At 51.9% G+C, this 22,533-nt stretch overlaps 1 protein-coding gene across 1 annotated transcript in view; it reads left to right on the top strand.

The window, feature by feature from the left end:
• LOC119952384 overlaps nucleotides 1-22,533 on the top strand; it is a 397,406-nt gene that overhangs the window by 183,444 nt on the left and 191,429 nt on the right. The window contains exons 41-43 of the mRNA XM_038776091.1: nucleotides 4,944-4,985; nucleotides 7,010-7,051; nucleotides 9,163-9,204. Of these exons, the coding sequence (XP_038632019.1) occupies nucleotides 4,944-4,985; nucleotides 7,010-7,051; nucleotides 9,163-9,204 (126 nt within the window). The remainder of the gene's footprint in view (nucleotides 1-4,943; nucleotides 4,986-7,009; nucleotides 7,052-9,162; nucleotides 9,205-22,533) is intronic.

The raw sequence follows: 22,533 nt of genomic DNA, 5'->3' as shown, positions 1-22,533 counted from the left end.
ATGTTCCCGCATCATGTTTTTTTTTTAGATCTTTGGGGTTAATGCAGATGCGTAGGTTCGCTGAAGGCTTCTTTACGCACACCATCGAGCTGACCCAGTCGGTTGGTTCAGTGACCTTGGAAATTAGGCCTTTTTGTTGTAGACTCGTGAGCTCTGCCTTCAGGCGCTCTCTCAGTGAAGCCGGGGCACGTCGCGGTGCGTGGACCACTGGCTTGGCATGAGGCTACAGTGGAATCTTGTACTCGTACGGCAGCCTGCCCATCTCGCTAAATACATCTGGGTACTGGGTTAGGATGTCGTCGGTGCTGGCCTGAAGATCGGAATGGGACAGCTCGTGGTGTAGACCCTTTGAATGAGGTTCAGTTGCTTTGCAGGCGTGCGCGCCTAGCAGGGCCGCCCTGTCTGGTTTAACAATCTCGAAGTGTAAGCTTGCTTGTGTGTGTCAGCTGGACACCTGCAGATGGCAGGACCCCAGTGCCTTGATTGCGTTCCCATTGTAGTCCAGGAGTTTTTCAGGCAGCTGGAAGGATTGTGGAGGGCTTCTTGATTCTCTTGAAGTCCACCTGTGAAATCAGGTTGGTGGAGGCACCTGTGTCCAGTTTGAACAGGATGGGGCAGTGGATGACCTTCATCACTGCATGCCATTCGTCCCAGGAATCCATGGCCAGGATTGATTGGACTCACGATGTGTCCGGTGTGGCATATTCGCACTTCGTAATAATGCCCACTCGGTGTTGTCCAGGTATTCATCATCTGGATCTGTCGCATTGCCTGGATCAGAGTCGTGCATTCGGTGTTGCACGCTTCTGATGCACCGCTGTCGGAATTGGGAGCGCTGGCTCCTGGCTGGTGGAGCAGATCTGCACAGGGCTGCATAGTGGTTTGGTTTCCCACAGTTTAAACAGTGTTTGCCTCTTGCAGGGCAGTTTTGTTTTAAAATGGGTGGTGCCAAAGTTCGCACACGCCATGACATCGGGGTCATAACGCTCAGTGCGTCGTTGCCCGTGTGCAGTGCGGTTCTCGTTTCAATCACGACTGGCAGGGTTATGTGCTTGATTTTCAACAATTGCTCTTGCAGAGGATCAGAGTGGACTCCAAAAACGATTTGGTCTATGATCATGGATATCAGTGATATCACCGAAGTTGCAGGATTGCGCTAGCAGTCGAAGGTTATTTAGATAGGAGTTGAAGGATTTGTCTTTGCCTTGCACCCTCTGCTTGAAGATGTAGCGCTCGAATATTTAGTTGGTGACCACCTCGCAGTGGCTGTCAAATTTGTCCAGGATGGTTTGGTACTTTGTTTTGTCCTGCCCTTTGGAAAAGTGAAAGGAGTTGAAGATCTCTATCACATGGTCACCCGCAGTGGGGAGGAGAGCTATCTTCCGAGCATCGGTCGCACCATTGAGGTCGGATGCTTCCTCGTATAGTTGAAATTTCACCAAAACAGGGAGGTCTCACCCTCCACATTCTGGGAGGCACTGAAGGCCGTGATTTGAGGAGAGATCATAGCTTACAAGGCAAGCAGAGATAGGGAAGAGAATGTGGCCAGGCAACAACTGGTGGACTCCATCCTGGAAGGTGACAGAAAATACTCCGAGGCCCCAACCGTGGGGCTGCTGACGGAGAGAAAAAAGCTGCAAATGGACTTTAAGCTGCTGTCCACTAGGAAAGCCGTGTACCAACTCCGCCAGACACGGGGGACCTTCTACAAACACGGAGACAAGGCTGGCTGCCTATTGGCTCACCAGCTGAGAAAGCAGGCAACCACAAAGGAAATAGCGCAGGTAAAGGATAGGAGAGACAGACTGGTAACAGAACCAAAGGAGGTCAATCGGGCATTTGAGACCTTCTACCAGGGACTGTACACCTCCGAGTCCCCCAATGGGGGCGCGGGAATGAAACAGTTCTTAGCCGGACTGGAACTACCTGTTGTGGTAGGGCGACAGACGACAGAGCTGGAAGCACAAATAGACCTGGGAGAAATCATGGAGAGCATCAGCTCCATGCAGGCGAGGAAGGCACCGGGACCAGACGGCTTCCTGGCGACTTCTACAGAAAATTCACACCAGTACTGGCCCCACACCTGAGGGACATGTTCGCGGACTCACTGGCAGGGGGCACCCTGCCCCCCACGCTAGCGCAGGCCACAATCTCACTGATAACCAACGGAGTGCGGATCATACAGACCCATTTCACTGCTGAACGTGGATGCGATGGCCCTGGCCAAAAGGCTGGAGGGCTACGTACCAGAGGTGGTCGCAGAGGACCAAACGGGCTTTGTCAAGGGTAGGCAGCTCACAGCGAACATCAGGCGGCTGCTTAATGTAATAATGACCCCCTTCGGGGAGAGAACACCAGAGGTGATCTTCTCCCTGGATGCAGAAAAGGCCTTTGACAGAGTCAAATGGAGCTACCTCCTCGAGGTACTGGAACAGTTTGGGTGAAGAGCGTGTTTCACCGCCTGGGCGTACAATGCTCCCAAAGCGAGTGTCCGAACTAACACCACCAGCTCTGAATTCCTCCAGCTACAGAGAGGAACAAGACAGGGCTGCCCCCTGTCCCCACTCTTGTTCGCGCTAGCGATTGAACCCCTGGCGATAGCCCTGTGGGATGCAAAAAGCTAGAAGGGAATCCGGAGAGGAGCCAGAGAGCACAGAGTTTCACCCTATGCAGATAACCTGCTCCTCTATGTCTCAAAGCCACAGGAGGGACTGAAGGCAATACTGCAAATACAGAAAGAGTTTGGAACCTTCTCGGGCTACAAACTTAACCTGGGCAAAAGCTAGACATTCCCAGTGAACCCAAATGGGGGAGGGACAGAGCTGAAGGGGCTCCCATTCAAAACAGCCCAGAACAGATTCCGTTATCTGGGGATCCAGATAGCCAGAGACTGGACACAGATCCACAAGTGGAACCTGACCAGCCTGATGGAGGAAGTAAGAAGAGGCCTTCAAAGGTGGGGCTCACTCCCACTCTCCCTGGCGGGGAGAGTGCAGACGATCAAGATGAACATATTGCCAAGTTTCCTCTTCCTGTTTAGATCTATTCCAATCTTCATCCCCAAGGCCTTTTTCCAAAACGTAGACAGTCTAATCATGGTGTTTGTGTGTATGTGTGGGGGGGGGGGGGTAAGAACTCGAGAATTCCCAAACAGATACTGCAAAGAAGGAAAATCAAAGGGGGTTTGGCCTTACCAAACCTACAATACTACCACTGGGCAGCAACAGCAGAAAGAGTGAGCCACAGCAGCACTCCCATCCTCCTCAACAAGATATACAACCAGCCCAGTGATAGCGGCCACGCTGAGAATGTGGACCCAGCTGAGACAACACTTCAGGATAACCAAATACCCCTTATGGCCCCCATCTGCGGCAATCACAGATTCCCCCCAGCCATGCTTCAAAAGACAGAGGCAGGACGGGGGCACATTGACGGTCGGGGACTTCTACATAGGGCACAGACTGGTGACACTAGACGAACTGGCGAGCAAGTGGAGGCTAGCAAAAGGACAGGAAATGAGACAGCTCCAAATAAAGCACTTCCTCCGCATAGAGACAGTAGGGTACCCCGGCCCCCAGAAACCACACTACTAGAGGACCTGATAGGCACAAGCAACGCGAAGGGGGGGGCTATGTGGGAAAATATACGGACAGCTACCGGACAGAGCTCCACTGGACGAGACCAGACAAAAATGGGAAGACGAACTGGGGACAGAGGTAGGATGGGGACTCTGGAGCGAAGCACTGAGCAGGGTGAGCTCCATCTCCTCCTGCGCAAGGCTCAGCCTAATGCAGCTCAAAGTGGTGCACAGAGCGCACCTGACCAGAACCCGAATGAGCAGGTTCTTCCCGGAGGTGGGGGACAAATATGAACGGTGCCAGAGGGGCCCAGCCAACCACACCCACATGTTTTGGGCTTGGCCCAAGCTTGCTGGGTTCTGGGCAGCCTTCTCCGAGGCAATGCCCAGGGTTGTGGGGGTGAGGGTGAAGCCATGCCCAATAGTGGCAATCTCCGGGGTATCGGAGCAGCCAGAGTTACACATGGGGAAGGCGGCCAACGCCCTCGCTCTCGCTTCCCTAATCGCACGCCGGAGAATCCTGATCGACACCACCACCCACAGCTGCAGACTGGCTCGCTGACCTCTCGGAATTTCACCACCTGGTGAAGATTAAGGACGCCATCCGAGGGTCAGAGGATACTTCCTGGATACTTGGGGGCAGTTCGTCGGTCTGTTCCAAAACCTGTTCAAGGCCGGCAGCGGGGAGTAACATAATACGGATATTTAAAAAAACACCAAGATAGATGAGGTACCAAAAGACTGCGCAACCCGACCGGGGGGGGAGGGGACGGGGGGGGGGGGGGGGGGGGGGGGGCGGACGGAAGGAAGGTTGGGGAATTACGAGAGATGAGGTGGGGGGCTACGCACCACTGTTTTTCTCTCTCCGCTCTGACCAGAAAATAAAAGAAAAGCACAGCCAAAGCCAGGGGGGGGGGGGGGGGGGGGGGGCGGAGAGGGAGGGGGAGGGGGAGGGGGAGGGGGGGGACGGTAAGGGGGAGGAACCATATGAAATGCACATAAGGTCAGTTAAACGAAGGACAAACTAAACCTCTCTGTATAATAAAGGAAATTGGCGAGAAAAATGTGATGTGTATATATACAGCTGCTTATAAATATGGGAAATGCAAATAAAAAGATTTTTTAAAAAGGGACGGCTGACCACTCAGAGGGCTGGCAGTTCAGCCGGGCCAATGGGAGTGGTGGTCAGTGCAGGATTGTACTGGGAAGAAGGGGCCATCACAGAAGTAGCTCATCCGGCCAACAAGATAACCGGGTTCTCGGGATGCTGGGACCAGTCAGGCAGACCAACATCTTGTAACGTAATAGGTGAACAAAATCTTCTGTGTTTACAATAAGTATTACAATTATTCTTCAATTCCTGCAGGATTACTTGAGGTAGAAAAGACAGCACATGTATCAAGACCAGGTAAACATTGCATTATTTTCTATTTAATTAATTTGCTCAATGTGGGCGTCACTGATAAAGATAAAGAACAATACAGCACAGGAACAGGCCCTTCGGCCCTCCAAGCCTGTACCGGTTGTGATACAAACCTTGGCCAGAACCCTCAACACTTCCTGGTGCTGTATCCCTCTATATCCAGCCTATCCATGTATTTGTCGAGATGTCTTTTGAACGGCATTAATGTATCAGCTTCCCAACCTCCCCTGACTGTGCGTTCCAGGCACTTACCACCCTCTGTGTAAAAAAACCTGCCTCGCACATCTCCTCTAAACATTGCCTCATGGACCTCAATCCTATGCACACCAATGACTGATATCTCCACCCTGGGAAAGACTGTCTGCCCATCCACTCTATCATTTCCTCTCATAATCTTGTAGACCTCTTATCACGTCACCCCTCAACCTTTGTCGTTCCAGTGAAAACAGTCCGAGTCTATTCAGTCTGTCCACATAACTAGCACCCTCCAGACCAGGCAACATGCTGGTAAATCTCCTCTGCACCCTCCTTAAAGTCTCCACATCCTTCTGGTAGTGTGGCGACCATAATTGTGCGCAATATTCCAAGTGCACCCTTACCAAGGTTCTTTTCAACTGTAGCATGACTTGCCAGTATTTATACTCAATGCTCCGTCTGATGAAGCCAAGCTTTCTTGACTACCTTGTCCACTTGTGTTGCCAGGTTCAAGGATCTGTGGACCTGTACGGCCAAATTTTTCTGACATTCTATATTCCTAAGACTTTTGCCATTTACTCTGTATTTCCCCTCTCTGTTTTCCTGACCTAAATTTGGTTCCTGTCGCCTTAGATCATAGAATTTACAGTGCAGAGGGAGGCCATTCGGCCCATCGAGTCTGCACCGGTTCCTGGAAAGAGCGCCCTACCCAAGGTTAACACCTCCACCCTATCCCCATAACCCAGTACCCCATCCAACACTAAGGGCAATTTTGGACACTAAGGGCAATTAATCATGTCCAATCCACCTACCCTGCACATCTTTGGACTGTGGGAGGAAACCGGAGCACCCGGAGGAAACACACGCAGACGCGGGGAGGATGTGCAGACTCCGCACAGACAGTGACCCAGGCCGGAATCGAACCTGGGACCCTGAGCTGTGAAGCAATTGTGCTAACCACTATGCTACCATGCTGTCTTGGGTTCCACATTCTTACCACACTTTGGGTAAATACGTATTCCCTGAATCCAGATGAGTTTTTTGACGGCAATTGTCGATGGTTTCATGGGCATCATTGGACTTTTAATTCCAGATCTTTATTGAATTCAAATATCCTTATCGGCAGAGGTGGGATTTGAACCCGGGTCCCCAGAGCATTATCTTAGGTTTCTGGTTTTACTAGTCCTGTCTCCCCTTGGTGAGTGACATCCTCTTCTCTGTGTCACAAGGTTCAAGCCTCACTCCAGACACTTGAACACAACACTGTAACATTGATGGGTTTGGCATCTAATGTTATTTCACAGATGTTTACCCTGTAAATACCGAGCATGCTGCCACCTACAGGTACAGAGGGCACTGCAGGTAGATGGTGGAACTGCTAAAATGAGTTTTCCCATTGGCAGAGGCTGTCATAGAGGAATCTCAATGGAATTTCAGATAGAAAGTTACAACCCAAACAATGGGCTGAGAGCTGTGGAGACGACCCTGCCTTGGCCATTTTTACAAGACCCCCGGCTGCATTTTGTGTCAGTCAGACACCCAGTGAGTTAACTTGTGGCTCCCGTCCCTTTAAAGGGACGGCTGACCACTCAGAGGGCTGGCAGTTCAGCCGGGCCAATGGGAGTGGTGGTCAGTGCAGGATTGTACTGGGAAGAAGAGGCCATCACAGAAGTAGCCCATCCGGCCAACAAGATAACCGGGTTCTCGGGATGCTGGGACCAGTCAGGCAGACCAACATCTTGTAACTTGTAACAGGTGAACAAAAATCCCCTTTTGTTGCCGTTAATATTCCAATTATTCTTCAATTCCTGCAGGATTACATGAGATAGAAAGGCCAGCATATATAAGAAGACCAGGTAAACATTCCGTTCTTTTCTTCTTAATTGGTTTGCGGGATGTGGGCATTGATGAAGTTGTTGCCCATCCCTAACTGCCCTTCTCAAGGTGGTGGTGAGCTGAGTTCTTAATCCTTTGGCCGTCCTCGTGGTGTAGGTTCACCCCCAGTGCTGTTAGGGAGGGAGTTCCAGGATTATGACCCAGTGACAGTGAAGGAACGGTGACTATATTTCTAAGTCAGGATAGTGAGTGACTTGGAGGGGAACCTCCAGGTGGCGGTCTTGCCCTTGTCCATCTGTAACAGGACCAATGGTGGATTTGGCGATGCTGCTTAAGGAGCCTTGGTGAGTGATAGACTCTGAGAGATTTTAGAACCCAGAAAGCTGCCCTTTGGCCCATTGTGGCCATCAAACACCTGCCGTGCATCTTGTAGGTGGTACTCACTGCTGCCACTCTGTCGGTGGGGGGGGAGAGTGACTATGGATGGGAAGTGCGGGGGTCGTCCCAATGCTTGTGGTCAAGGGCACTATGAAGCCTGTGGGGTCGGGGCACCATGATGCTTGTGGCATGAGGGCACAGAAATGCGTTTAGCTGGTGACGCAGGAATCATGCCCCAATGGCAGGTCATCCTGGTGATTGTGGGGGGGGGGACTGCCTCCACCTGCTTTTAAGGGGGGTTGCACGAATTCTTGTGGGGACGGGGGGGGGGCGGTGTTGCCCCCTGAGTTTGTGTTGCTGGAGGTTCTAATGTTTGTTTGCTTTTGAAGGGGCAGTGGTCGTCCCGTGCTTGCTGGGGGGGGGGGGGGGCAGCTGCGATAAGGGTGGGAAATGTTGGGTGGGGGGAGGGATGTGAGCTCCGATACTCATGGTGTGTATTAGGGCCAGGGTTTAGCGAACCCCAAAGTATAGCATGGGATCACCTGACCCACAACTTGTAACAGATTTTGGTTATGGGGAGCACAGGGGCCCACTCTACAGCTGTAATGCAACAGAGAACTAAAGCACCTTTAAAACAAAACAATGTTTATCATATGAATCCATTTAACATTTTATAAACACACAGTAAACAGCTTAGCAACTATCAACTCAAATACTTCCCCCAAAGAATACAGTACTCTATAAGTAACCCTTAATCTTTCCTAGCAACATCCATAAGACAAGTACCCTCTTTAACAAAGACAACAGGTTTAAATTCTCTACTGAGAGCAGTTCTCACTTTTAAATTAGCAAGTGATCTGAAGATATTGTTTGCATGCAGAGAGAAATCAAAATTACATCTTGTTTGGCTGGATGCAGCTCCAACTCTGAAAACGAAACTAAACACACACTGTAGCTGCCAACTCAAAAACGAAAGTAAAAGCAGGCAGACAGCCCAGCTCCACCCACACTCTGACATCACTGCAGCTATTTGATAAACGCCCTTTTCTTAAATGTACATCCACTGCAGCTATTTGATAATTACCCATTTCTTAAAGTTACATCCACTACAACTATTTGATAAACAATCCATTTCTTAAAGGTATTCTCACATGACACGTGGGGCGGCCCGATGATGTTGGGGAGAGGGGCTGCACCAATGCTTGTCGAGGGAGGAGGGTTGTGTCCCGATGCCTTTGGGGTGTGTGGGTGTGGTTGCGCCACAATGGTTTTGTGGGCTGGAGGCGTGTGTGCCCCGAAGATTGTGTGGGAGAGGTGGGCATGCCGTTGTTTGTTTGAGAGGGATCTGCACCCCATGCTTGTGGAGGGGGTGAGCATACAGGGACTTGTAGGGGTGGGGAAACCCTGATGCTACTTCGGGATGACCCTGCCTTAGCCGGTTTTACAAGACCCCCGGCTGCATTTTGTGGCAGTCAGACACCCAGTGAGTTGACTTGTGGCTCCCGTCCTTTAAAGGGACGGCTGACCACTCAGAGGGCTGGCAGTTCAGCCGGGCCAATGGGAGTGGTGGTCAGTGCAGGATTGTACTGGGAAGAAGAGGCCATCACAGAAGTAGCTCATTCGGCCAACAAGATAACCGGGTTCTCGGGATGCTGGGACCAGTCAGGCAGACCAACATCTTGTAACGTGTAATAGGTGAACAAAATCATCAGTTGTTACAATAACCGTTCCAATTATTCTTAAATTCCTACAGGATTACCTGAGGCAGAAAAGGCAGCATATATACCAGGTCAAGGTACACATTCCAATCTTTTCTTTCTAATTAATTTGCTCAATGTGGGCGTCACTGACAAATAACAAAGAACAATACAGCACAAGGAACAGGCCCTTCAGCCCTCCAAGCCTGTACGGTCGTGATACCACCCTTGTGAGGTTGGGAGGTGCTTTTAGTTGAGATCAGGGCACCATTTAAAGACGGCGTCCAAATCTCTGTCGGCTCCTGCCCCACCAGACTGACAGCAAAAACCAGCCTCCCAGATTCCTTTCGTACAGAGTGCACTAAAATCTGGAGAGAAAACTCGGCTGTGCGGCTGGTGAGCTACACACTGGTATCCCTGCCTGAGCCTGCGCTGTGTACACTGAGGGGAAGATTCCACCTTTTTTGCCATCCAGCTTCCCCTCAAATACATACCTGCTATTTGTCTCCTGCGGTAGCGAGTTCCACATTCTTATCACACTTTGCGTACTCAGCTGGTCTCATTAGTAAGTTTATGGATGACACCAAGGTTGGTGGAGCGGCAGATAGTGTTGAGGATTGTTAGAGGTGACAGCAGGACATAGATAGGTTGGAGACTTGGGCAGAGAAAAAGCAAATGGAGTTTAATCCAGACAAATGTGAGGTAATGCATTTTGGGAGGTCTAACATAGAGGGGAAATATCGAGTAAATGTCAGAACTCTTAGGAATATAGATCTGTGAGTGCAGATCCACAGATCTTTGAAAATGGCAACACAAGTGGACAAGGTAGTCCAGAAAGCATACGGAATGCTCGCCTTCACTGAACGTGGCATCGAGTATAAAATGCTGTCCAGTTATGCTACTGTTGTATAGAAACTTGGAATATTGCACACAATTCTGGCCGCCACTTGACCAGAAGGATGTGGAGGCTGTTGTGTTCTGTTGTCTTGCTGTTGCAATGATGATCACAGAACTGTTAATGAGTTAGTTAGAATACTAATTTATTAGTTATCACATGGAAGGATACATGCAGAATGCTATACAGACTAGGTTGCCCAGAAACTACCTGGTGTGCGACTGTCCTTGTGTACACCTTACTACCAACTGGTGAGTCTGCCACATCACGTGACCAACACCTGATGCCACCAACTGGTTGGAGGTCGCATTGCTATCTGCATACAATTTTATTCACAGACATATCACCACACCCTCCACTGCGAACCATGCATGGCTAACAATGCTCTCTCTGTGTCTCCTCAGGAAAAGCTCTCCCACAATCACCGGGAGAGGGCCAAGGCTGGCGGTGGGGTACCGGACATAAGAGTTCTCACCACCTTCGAGGTGACTGGGGTGGCCAAGGACAGAGCGGTCACCAACGCGGAGGCTGGTGGACGCCGCAGAGGTGAGGAAGCACCAGGCCCCAGTCAAAGGACCTGTCAAACCTGAGTTGTTATTGACTGACTGACCCATCCCTCCCACTGACCACATGTCCATTCTCCCGCAGGTCATCCAGCCAACGGCGCCGGCTCATCCCGGGCGGCTCCCTCTCCAGCCTCCCAGGAGACGGATTCACAGCTGTCATCCCCACCCTCTAGTGGTCAGGCTTCAGGGGCACAATCTGGTGAGCACCACACAGCTGATGATGTCCATCAGGTAGATGCAGGACCCCCAGGTGAGACAGCAGTCGGAGGTCTGCTGGACCCCAGGACCCAGTTGGGTTCTAGCCTGATGCTGAGCCTGTGGAAGAAGTCATCCCGGAGCAGATGGAGATGTAAGGGTACGGCCAGGTCATTCAGAAAGGCGTGTCAGTTACAGCCCAACAGGTCCATATCCACTTGGGGGAGTCCCAGAGGCTAGTGGCACAGGAGATGTCACCGGCAATGAGTGGCACCGAGGCCATCACTGCTAGGGTGGCGACCGCAGTGGAGAGCCTGGTGCACAAAGTCAGCAACATGAGTGTACAAGGTGTTGTGCAGTCAGCTGCGGTCATGGCTGCAGAATGTCCGACCCGTTGGGGGACGTGACTCAGTACCAGGCTGATCTTGATGAAGCGAGGCACAGCGGAGGTGGTCCCAGTCTCAGATGGGCATGGCTGGGGAACTGCAGAGCTTGTCCCAGTCACTGAGGACCAGCGGCGAAGGCGTCAACACGATGGTGCGGACCAAGGGGAACCACCAGGGCTGGCCGAGCCAGGTGATGTAGGGGCAGGCAGGCTCAAACCAGCTGCACCCCCTGCCCCAAGGTGAACCCCAGGGCCCTATGGGCATTGAGCTAGAAGAGGGGGCATACTGTGGCAACCTGGGCCCGTCTCATGGTGTGGGGTTGGTGGCCACCAGCTCCCCCGAGTTCCACCCCTCTGATGAGGCCGCGTCTCAAAGTCAGCACCCGGGACTGGGCGGCACCTCTGTTCATGTGCCGCCGAACAGTGAGCCAGGGTTCTCTGGCCCCAGAGCCCCCAGGGTTTGCCCACCAGGGGCATCGAAGACCATGGAACGCGGTAAGCAGCTGGCTGCCTCCACCTCTGATGTGCATCCTGGGGACACACCTCGACGTATCGGTAGAACTAGGAAGGCAAAGCACATTGAAAATCACTGAGCACTCCTGGGGATTGGGCAACAGGGTAGGGGGAGAGCTGGGGGTGGGGGGGAGGGGGGGATCTGCGTTGTGTTACGTGATCTTGTCCAGCACTGAATCTATAGTTACTGGCAGAACTAGGATGTATTTATTTATTTATTTATTTTTATAAATTTAGAGTACCCAATTCATTGTTTCCAATTAAGGGGCAATTTAGTGTGGCCAATCCACCTACCCTGCACATCTTTGGGTTGTGGGGGCGAAACCCACACAAACACGGGGAGAATGTGCAAACTCCACACGGACAGTGACCCAGAGCCGGGATCGAACCTGGGACCTCAGCGCCGTGAGGCCGCAGTGCTAACCCACTCCGCCACCATGCTGTCCTGAACTAGGATTTATTAATGCACACATGGTAAGATAACAAGTAGATACCGGCCAAGTTATCACAGAGTTACATTCAACACCTGGAAGTATTCTTATGCACGACTGTTCTCATGTAGGCCTTCAAACCTTCTGGAGCTAACCGGATGTCACCTGACTTATATCTGACGCCACCTGCTGGTGGGAGGTTACACTGCTGAGTTTAGCACAGTGGGCTAAACAGCTGGCTTGCAAAGCAGACCAAGGCCAGCAGCGCAGGTTCAATTCCCATACCAGCCTCCCCGAACAGGCGCCAGAATGTGGCAACGAGGGGCTTTTCGCATTTGAAGCCCACTTGTGACAAAAAGCGATTTTCATTTTATTTTGCATATAATATTATCGACAGGTATATCACCACAATTGAGAGAGTGGCGAGTTGTTACACAATAAAGACCCTTCTGCACAACTGGTATCATGCTTCTGTCACTTTCTTCCACAAGGCGGGCTGACCTCCGAACCCTTATCCCATCCCTCCAGGCATCTCCCCCTCCCCGTGGTGTAATGATTATGTATAACCTAACGAGAGTAAAGGGTTAACAAGATGATGTTCATGTATCTCAACACTAGATGGCATCACCGAGTAATCTTATCAAAGGCTGCATCTCTAAGCATTCTGGGAGACGTTTATGGTGAAGGATAGTGCGAAGTAGTGATAGATTGTTGGTTGTATTAGAGAGACATAATAGATTACTCTAACATAGATTCAATACTGTTATTTTGTTAACTGTTACTCAGTAAAGTGTCCGAACCATTTAAAGTAGTGTAAAATAAACTAGCTCTGTTTTAAATACACAGCTTGATTTTCTTTGTAAACACTACAACTTTTAGCTATCTTGGAGAACTACACAAGGAACATCACACGTGGCACTCACCCACCCTCTGGCCATGGGCATGTCCCTGGAGCTGTGTCCCATCCGTGAGTGTTCGGATGTTGGCTGCTGCGTGTGTGGTGTTGCCTCCCGCAGTGTCCAGGCATAAAGGTATGATTGGGACGGTTGGCATTGAGATGCACTTGCTACATGGCCCGCCCACCCATGGGAATCCACTTGGGTTGTGTGGAGTGCTTATTTAACCACGATTGCCAATTCTCTATTAGCAATAGCCTTCAGCAGCAAGGCCAGAGGTCTCGGCAGCCAATGAGCATTATGGTGGTTGGTGGGAAGATGGGCAGGGGCTAGGGTTGCCTTCGGAATGGGTACACACGATCCAGGGGTTGGTATGGTGGTGCTGCGCGCTGTTGGCCCCCGGTTGCCCCCCCTCCCCAACACCTCCCCCCCAACCTCCCATGGTGACCCACCCTGTGGAGGGTCTCCCACCCCAGCTGAGCTCCACCCCCGCCTGCGCCAAGCACTGGGTGGCAAGCCCAGAACCCCCAGGCCCTTTGCCTGTGAGAAAAGACGTGTCTGCTCACCTCCTCAGCTCCCCACAGAAGCCCTCCCATCATGTTAACGTTTTTCAAAAGGAGTACTAATCAGTGCCAGCATGAGCACTCGTTGGCGAGGCTGCTGAATGATGGGAGGCCGCTGGTTATTGGGTGGCTCTCGGTAATTGTATGGAAATGGGGCTTAAGTGGCAATAATTGATTTCATGCCACGGTCCAGCGAGATCCCGATTTCGCCTCCAGGAGGGGTCCGGTTGCATCGCAAACTGGTTGGTGCCTGGTGGGGTTCTCGTATTCAGCCTTCCCCTCTATTCACCGGCCTCGTTTCGTTGGAGCAAGAGCGAGAGCCGGAGAATCACGCCCTATATTTCCAAGTCAGGGTGGTGAGTGAACTCCCAGGCAGAGAACTCCCAGGTGGTGGTGCTGCCCTTGTCCGTCTGGGACCAGTCAGGCACACCACCATCTTGTAACCTGTAATAAACTAACAAAATTATCTTTACGCTAAACATTCAAATTATTTTTCATTTCCTGGAGAATTACTTGAGATAGAAAACCCAGCACATGTAGAGAAACAAGGTAAACATTCAGTTCTTTTCTTTATAAATTATTTACGGATGTGGGCATCGCTTAGGAGGCCAGAATTTGTTGCCCACCCCTAATTACCCTTGACAAGGTGGTGGTGAGCTGCCTTCTTGAACCATTGCCAGTTCATGAGGTGTAGGCACACACACACAGCTGATAGGGAGCAAGTTCCAGGATTTCGGCCCAGATCCAGTGAAGGAACGGCAACGCAGTGGCACAGTGGTTAGCACTGCTGCCCCACAGCGCCACGGTTCTGGATGTGACCAAATGGGAACAGAGTCCCTCAGTGAACGCATTTAGCCGCTTGTTTTCTGGTGTTCATAGTACCGAGAAACACCGCGCTATGTAACGGCCATGGGGTTAGCTACGGGGCCTTGGCTGGGAGTGAGCTCGAGGCCGCACTCAGCCTCGATTTCTGCACTCAGGACCTCCCCTCACCACGACATTCTGAAGGCCAATTAAGGATGGGTAATAAATGCTGGCCGAGCCAGCGATGCAGTACATCCCAAGGGCAATTAAAAAATATATATATTAAGGTTGTGGTGAGGAAAGGAACTGGGGATCAATGGTAACCAGTGGACAAGGTGAAAGGGGAATGTGAGATGTGAGGATGTACCGTCGACTTCTATCGTCTAAACCGCACTGACCCCGGCAGCAGCAGCAGCCAATCCAATTACGATGACTGCTGTCCCCTCCACGGAGGCGAGAACATGCGGCCATGCCTGTCCCCTACTGTCAACTCCTGCTGCCTCCCATTGCACTTCACCACGTTCTGCAAGAGAGGTTGAAGTGTGCCAGTGAACTTGGAGCACGATTTTCATTTGATGTCATAGATGAACAGCTGACAGTGTGGGTGCAAACAATAAGATATTTATGTTGAGGCCCCTGACCCTCCCTTCCCCCCCCCCCCCCCCGAGGCCGAGAGGGAGTCCAGTGGAGGTCACCAGTAGTTGTCTCCGTATGCAGAGGGTTTCTGAGTCGCTGGCAGAACGCTGGGAGCAGTGGGCATGTGTTATTCAGGTTGAATTGACCCTGGGGCTGAAGAGTCGTCCACTGCCTTTGCGGTTCACTGTTAAATGGCAGGGCCACAGGCAGAGGGGCTGGGCAGTCGGTCCCATGTCTTTCCCCACCATTTTACAGCTTGTCACCTGACCACCCCCCCCCCCCCCCCCCCCCCCCCACCCCCACCCCACCCCAACCCTCCAACCACCTCCCAGGGGATGGGTAACATCCATCCTCGCATTTGTAATTTGTAAAATTTGTTCTATCTCTTAACCAAAACATTTTTATTGGTTAAGATTAAAAAAGCCAACAAAAAAAACAGTCCCGGGTAAACATCCAAAGACAATAATGTTAGTTTTATTAATCTATTGTGTCGTAACGCGGAACGCCGTGTGTTGATTCAGTTACATTTGTAACGATCCCTGTTGATGTTATAACTGGACGGGACGATCCCAGAATGACTCAAAAGACCATGGGTGGGATTCTCCGTTGGCCGATGCCAGAATGGGGAACGGGTATTGGGCAGAGAATCGGTCATCATCAGCCGCCAGCCACAATGCCGCGTCCCGGTGCCTCAACAGCAGCATCAATGCGTTCCACTCTGCACATACAGTTAACGCCATCCGCATATCATTAACCGGCCTGCCCCGGTATTCATCCGGGACCTCCACAATGCTCCAGGGTCATTTCCGATGTTTCATTTGTTGTTTCAAAAATTGTGAAACAGGCTCCATGCCATTGCGGCGGCGTGCTCAGCGGCCATCATGCTGCGCACTGCCCTCCGTGTCCCGTGGTTGTGCCATGCCATTGCCGCGGCGTGCTCAGCGGCCGTCATGCTGCGCACTGCCCTACGTGTCCCGTGGTTGTGCCATGCCATTGCCGCGGCGTGCTCAGCGGCCGTCATGCTGCGCACTGCCCTCCGTGTCCCGTGGTTGTGCAGAGTGCCACTGGCCGTATGGGTGCCCCCATCCTACCACCCCTGCAAAGAAGGGGCCGGAAGAGGAGGCCCGGGCAAGCATGGGAAGACGCACAATGTGTGCACCTGGGCCGGTGTGCATGGGACCCTCTTATCGCCTCCAGGTTCACCGACTAGGGGGCCTATCCAGTGGCATGGACATCACATCCCACACCTCCCCCCTCCCCCCCAGCCTACCACCCGCGCCCATGAACACCCTCCCTTTACTGACACCCCACCCCCCTGCAAACACCTCCATGATGCTTCACTATGGGGAACGGGCCCTGAGTGGGCAGTATCAGTGGTCTGGTCCAAGGGATGGGAGAATGATGACAGACAGCTCTGAGACGAGCTCTGGTGCTCCCCGTCATTTAACAACGCCTGACTCCTGCCCACTGTAGCAATGTCCACTGTCCACCTGAATGATCCCTACTGGTGAGCTAGCCATTCTGTCATCAAGGTGTACCCTTGGGGTGGCTGAGGCGGGGGGGGGGGGGGGGTTGGGAAGGGGAGGGAGTATGGTGTGGAGAGGCATGAGGGTGGGCTATAGGAACTGGGGTCCCTGGCCAAAGCCCACCCCCAATATCCGAACATCTCCCCCCCCCCCCCCCCCCCCCCACCTCCCAGCTCCACCTCTAAAACTGGTGTCTACCTTTCTGGCCTTATGGGCCCTAATGCTACTTTTAGGTAGACCCCCCAGGTGGTACATCAGGAGTGGAGGCAGCCTGATGCCATTCTCGTCCTGTGACCTGGGTCCCCTTTGGCAGCCATCTTCTGAGGTGAGCGGGCCTGGATGGGCCTGGCTGCTGCTCGGATGTCCCAGGGGCTTTGTGCCTGGCTGCACCAGGGATAGGTGGGGGAGGCAACCATCTGCAGAAGGCTGTGCAGGCCAAGTCACTGGGTTTTTTAAAGAGAGAAATAGGTAGGTTCTTGGTTAATAGGGGGATCAGGGGCTATGGGGAGAAGGCAGGAGAATGGGGATGATGAAAATATCAGCCATGATTGAATGGCGGAGCTTACTTGATGAGCCGAGTGGCGTAATTCAGCTCCTATGTCTTATGTGTTACATTCTGGTGCTTGGCCAGTGTGAATTATATTATAATTGCATGGTAAAAATATCTATGAGAAATATATTGCAAACTATTAATACTGATAAATTATCCTTGAGCAACTGCAAGTATGACTATCCACTAACGCAACTAACTCCCAGCTCCTCGAGGTACAGAGTCATGTGGTAGATTTACACTGTCACCTGCTGGTTGGAGGTTGTTTAAATCATTATATACATTTAGCTTATACATATCATCACATCCCCTTTCCTTGAAAATGTAACTATTTACATTCATGACTTTACAATACAATATGATGTGCATAATTCTTTAGAACATTTAACTTTTTAAAGTCCATCACTAATTCAGTCTCTCAGGTTTCCGTCTTTGTCTTGTTGACCTTCTGAGCATTTGTTCAACCTGTGGCCATGTTTCATTTTCATTTATCGTTGTTGATAATTCTTGTTGTTCGTCTTGAATTTGTGCATTTTTACTTTGTTTATGCTCTGTATGTTTCTTTTTCAACTGTTTTAGGATTGCTCACAATGTCTTCTGGTGGTTTTATAATCTACTGCCTGCTTTTTAAAAAATAAGTCTCCTCTCCAGTCTTTGACTAACAGGTTCTTTCGGAGGTACCGAGGCGTCTATGGGCCAGGGTTTAGAGAACACCAAAGTATATCATGGAGTTCACCTGACCCACAACTTTTAATAGATTTTGGTTATGGGGAGCACAAGGGCCCACTTTACAGGTGTGATGCAACAGCGATTTAAAGTATTTTTAAACTAAGACTTTAGTCTGTGAATCCAGTTAATATTTTATAGACATACAGTAAACATCTTATCAACTACCAACACTGATGCTCTCCCCAAAGATACAATACTCTATAGATAACCCTTCGTAACTTTCCTGACAACATCCATAAGTCAAAGACCCTTGTAATCAAAGACAGGAGGTTTGCATTCCTTACAGAAACAGGTATTACTTTGAAATCATTAAGTGATCTGGAGACATTCTATAGCATGCAGAGAGAGAGACAAAAATACACCTCCTTGGTTTGAATGAAACTGAAAACGAAACTAAAACTCAGAGCCACAAACAGCTTCCAGCTCAAAACGAAAGTGAAAAGCAGAGCCAGAGCCCAGCTCCACCCACACAATGACATCACTGCAGCCACCTGAGAAACATTTCTTAAAGTGACATTTCCATGACACTGCGTGGAGTTTTTCACCATTACTTGAATATCGCGGTTGATACCTGGCCAATAAACTGTATCCCTGGCCCTTCGCTTGCACTTTTCTATTCCCAAGTTCCCTGCATGAAGTTTTTGAAGAATCGTCGATTCACCTAAATCTGCCCTTACGTTATAATGGCTGGAACAGAAACCTTTAGGCCATCGCTCATGGACATATTTTATCACCTTCTGTAAGACAATGGCCGGGATTCTCCCCTACCTGGCGGGGCGGGGGGTCCCGGTGTGTCGGAGTGGCGTGAACCACTCCGGCGTCGGGCCGCCCCAAAGGTGCAGAATTCTTCGCACCTTTAGGGGCCAAGCCCTCACATTGAGGGGCGAGGCCCACGGCCGGAGTGGTTCCCACTTCACCGGCTGGCGTGAACGGCCTTTGGCGCCACGCCAGCCGGGGCCAAAAGGACTTCGCCGGCCGGTGTAAGTCCGCGCATGCGCCCGTGCGTCAGCGGCTGCTGATGTCATACCGGCGCATGTGCAGGGGAGGGGGTCTCTTCCGCCTCCGCCATGGTGAAGGCCATGGCGGGGGCGGAAGAAAAAGAGTGGCCCCACGGCACAGGCCCACCCGCGGATCGGTCGGCCCCGATCGCAGGCCAGGCCAACGTGGGGGCACCGGCCAGGGTCAGATCGCCCCGCGCCGCCCCCCCCCAGGACCCCGGAGCCCGCCCGCGCTGCCAATCCCGCCGGTAAGAGAGGTGGTTTAAACCAGGCCGGGGGGGGAAAGGCCTGTCAGCCGAGGGACTTCGGCCTATTGCGGGCCAGAGAATCGCCGCGGGGGGCCCGCCGACCAGCGCGGGGTCCCGTCGACCCGCGCTGCGCGATTCCTGCCCCCGCCAAATCTCGGGGGGGACGGTGAATTCCGCCCAATATCTTTGGCCATTACTTCCTTTGTCAATCTTGATTTGACATCAGATACTGGAAGGGGCTCAGTGACAAGATTCACATAAACTTGAACATCTTCATCCATCTGGTATATCTCTTCCATGTCTGTGGCGCGAGAGAGAGTACATCAGCTACGACGTGATGCTTGCCTTCGTGTAGATTAGATCAAAATCATATGATAATCATTATTCTCATGAGCAGGCTTACATTAACACTGTTACTGTGAAAATCCCCTAGTCGCCACATTCCGGCCCCTGTTTGGGTGCATTGAGGGACAATTCAGAATGTCCAATTCATCTAACAGCACGACTTTCGGGACTTGTGAGAGGAAACCGGAGCAGCCGGAGGAAACCCACGCACACACGGGGAGGATGTGCAGACTCCGCACAGACAGTGACTCAAGCTGGGAATCAAACCGGAGACCCTTTGTAGCTTCATCATCACGGGCTAAATCCGAGGCGATATCTCATTCAGATTTTTTTTTTACTGTTGGGCTTGAGAGGGGTTTCACAGGTCGACGCAACATCGAGGGCCGAAAGGCCTGTACTGTGCTGTAATGTTCTATGTTCTATTGCTACAAGTGGTCTGTGGTCAGTTTCCACAAAACATGTTGGTATACATGTACGTAGTCATCTAAATTAGTAAGACCATTAATTAAAACTAAGCATTCTTTTTGTATTTGAGTTTGCCTGTGCTCTGTGTCACACATTGGCCTTGACGCATAGGCAATTGGAAGCCAAGTTTCATCATTTTCTTGTTGTAATAACACCACTCCCAATCCATCTTTCGACACATCTGTCGATATTTACGTCTTCTTTGCACGGCCAATAAATGTCAGCACTGAAGCTGTTGTCAGTGCTTCCTGTACTGCTTGCCATTCCTGCTCATGTCTAGTAGAGCATTGCAATATTGTTTTCTTTTATAAATTTAGAGCACCCAATTATTTTTTTTTTCCAATTCAGGGGCAATTTAGCGTGGCCAATCCACCTAACCTGCACATCTTTGGGTTGTGGGTGTGAAACCCACGCAGACACGGGGAGAATGTGACCCGGGGCCGGGATCGAACCCGGGTCCTCAGCAACATAGGCAGCCACTGCGCCACCCTGCCACCCTGGAATATCATGTCTTTCTTGATTGTTTCTGAGGTGTGACGTTTTTGCTGCGAGATTAGGAATACATTTGCCAATGAAGTTTATAATTCCTAACATACTAAGTGCATACCTTTTTTAGTCATTGGGGCGTGGCATATTCAAGATTGCCTTTATTTTTTTCTTGATCAGGATGCATACCTGTGGCAGTCACCACTTGTATATATGTCACATATGAGGTGTCTGATGGTAAGGCCCCTGTACTACAGGTACGGGGGTAGATCCCTGCCTGCTGGCTCCGCCCAGTAGGCGGAGTATAAATGTGTGGGCTCTCCGAGCTGCAGCCAGTTCGGCAGCAACTGCGGGAGGCTACACATCTCTGCGTAACAAAGCCTCGATTCCTCTCGACTCTTGTCTCATCGTAATTGATAGTGGATCAATTTATTATGCAGAGATTTTAAAACAATGGATCTCCGCATCAAGCCTGATCGCCTGCAGCTGCAACCTCAAGCAGACAAGTCCAAGTCGGCCTTTGCCCATTGGCTAGCTGCTTTGAAGCCTACATTGGATCTGCGACTGAACCACCCTCAGAGGCACAGAAGCTCCAGATCCTGTATACGCGGCTGAGCTCCGATATCTTTCCCCTCATCCAGGACGCGCCTACCTACGCTGAGGCCATGGCGCTACTGAAGGAGAACTACACTCAGCAGACCAACAAAATCTACGCCAGGCACACCTCATCCATGTGGCATCAACTCCCCGGTGAGTCTGTGGAAGGTTTCTGGTGTGCCCTGCACGCCCTGGTGAGGGACTGCGATTGCCAGGCCGTTCCAGCCGTTGAACTTTCCGAACTCCTAATTAGGGACGCTTTCGTTACAGGCACAGGGTCGGCGTACATCCGCCAGCGCCTCTTAGAAGGGGATACCCTCGAACTCGGGGCGACCAAGGAACTCACGATCTCACTCACAGTCACCTCCAGCAATGTACAGGCGTACGCCCCCGACCGCACGACGCCCCCCTCCAGGACATCATAGAACCCCCCAGCCAACCCCATCGTGGACCCCACCAGCAACCAGCCCCCAGCCAACCCCACGCCTGCGGCCAACCAACCCGGGGGACCCAAGTGTTACTTCTGCGGGCAGGCCAAGCACCCCCGGCAGAGCTGCCCGGTGTGGAGCGCGCTCTGCGTAGTCTGCGGGAAGAAAGGACATTTCGCTGCTGTGTGCCAGGCCTGCTCGATCGCCGCTGTAACCAGACCCATTGTCCCTGCACCCTTCCACGTACGACCCCCGGGCGCCGCCATCTTCCTTGCCTCAGACCTCGTGCGGCCCGTGGGTGCTGCCATCTTCCTCGCCTCAGAACAAGTGCAGCCCATGGGCGCCGCCTTCTTGCTCACCTCAGAACACATGCAGCCCGTGGGCACCGCCATCTTTAACGCCACCCGCCACGTGCGTCCCATGGACGGCGCCATCTTCCCCGCCTCAGGACCCCTGATTGTCGGGCACCTCATTGGGCCGCTCATCGCCTGCAACCGCCGCTGACCAGCAGGGGCCTTCCAACACCAGCCACGCCTGGCCTTGATCACGATCGACCAGCCCCGACCGCACAACCTTGCGACCGCGTCGACGACAGTGAAGGTCGATGGGCACAAGACATCATGCATTCTGGACTCCGGGAGCACTAAGAGCTTCATCCACCCTGATACAGTAAGGCGCTGATCCCTCACGGTACACCCCATTAACCAGAGAATCTCCCTGGCCTCCAGATCCCACTCCGTGGCGATCCGGGGTTAATGCATCGCCACCCTCACCATCCAGGGCGCAGAGTTCAGCGACATCCGGCTCTACATCCTTCCCAAGCTCTACGCTGCCCTGCTACTCGGCCTGGACTTCCAGTGCAACCTCCAGAGTCTAACCCTGAAATTTGGCGGGCCCCTACCACCCCTTACTGCCTGCTGTCTCACGACCTTTAAGGTTGACCCGCCTTCTCTGTTTGCAAACCTCACCCCGGATTGCAAACCCGTCGCCACCAGGAGCAGATGGTACAGTGCCCAGGACAGGACCTTCATCAGGTTCTGAGGTCCAGCGGCTGCTGCGGGAAGGTATCATCGAGGCCAGCAACAGCCCCTGGAGAGCCCAAGTGGTATTTGTGAAAGCTGGAGAGAAAAACAGGATGATCGTTGACTACAGTCTGACCATCAATCGGTAC

The sequence above is a fragment of the Scyliorhinus canicula genome, chromosome 17 (genome assembly GCF_902713615.1).
Source record: "Scyliorhinus canicula chromosome 17, sScyCan1.1, whole genome shotgun sequence".
Lineage (NCBI taxonomy): Eukaryota > Metazoa > Chordata > Chondrichthyes > Carcharhiniformes > Scyliorhinidae > Scyliorhinus > Scyliorhinus canicula.
The sequence above is the reverse complement of the archived record's forward strand: the minus strand, read 5'-3'. Positions and strand labels throughout refer to the sequence as shown.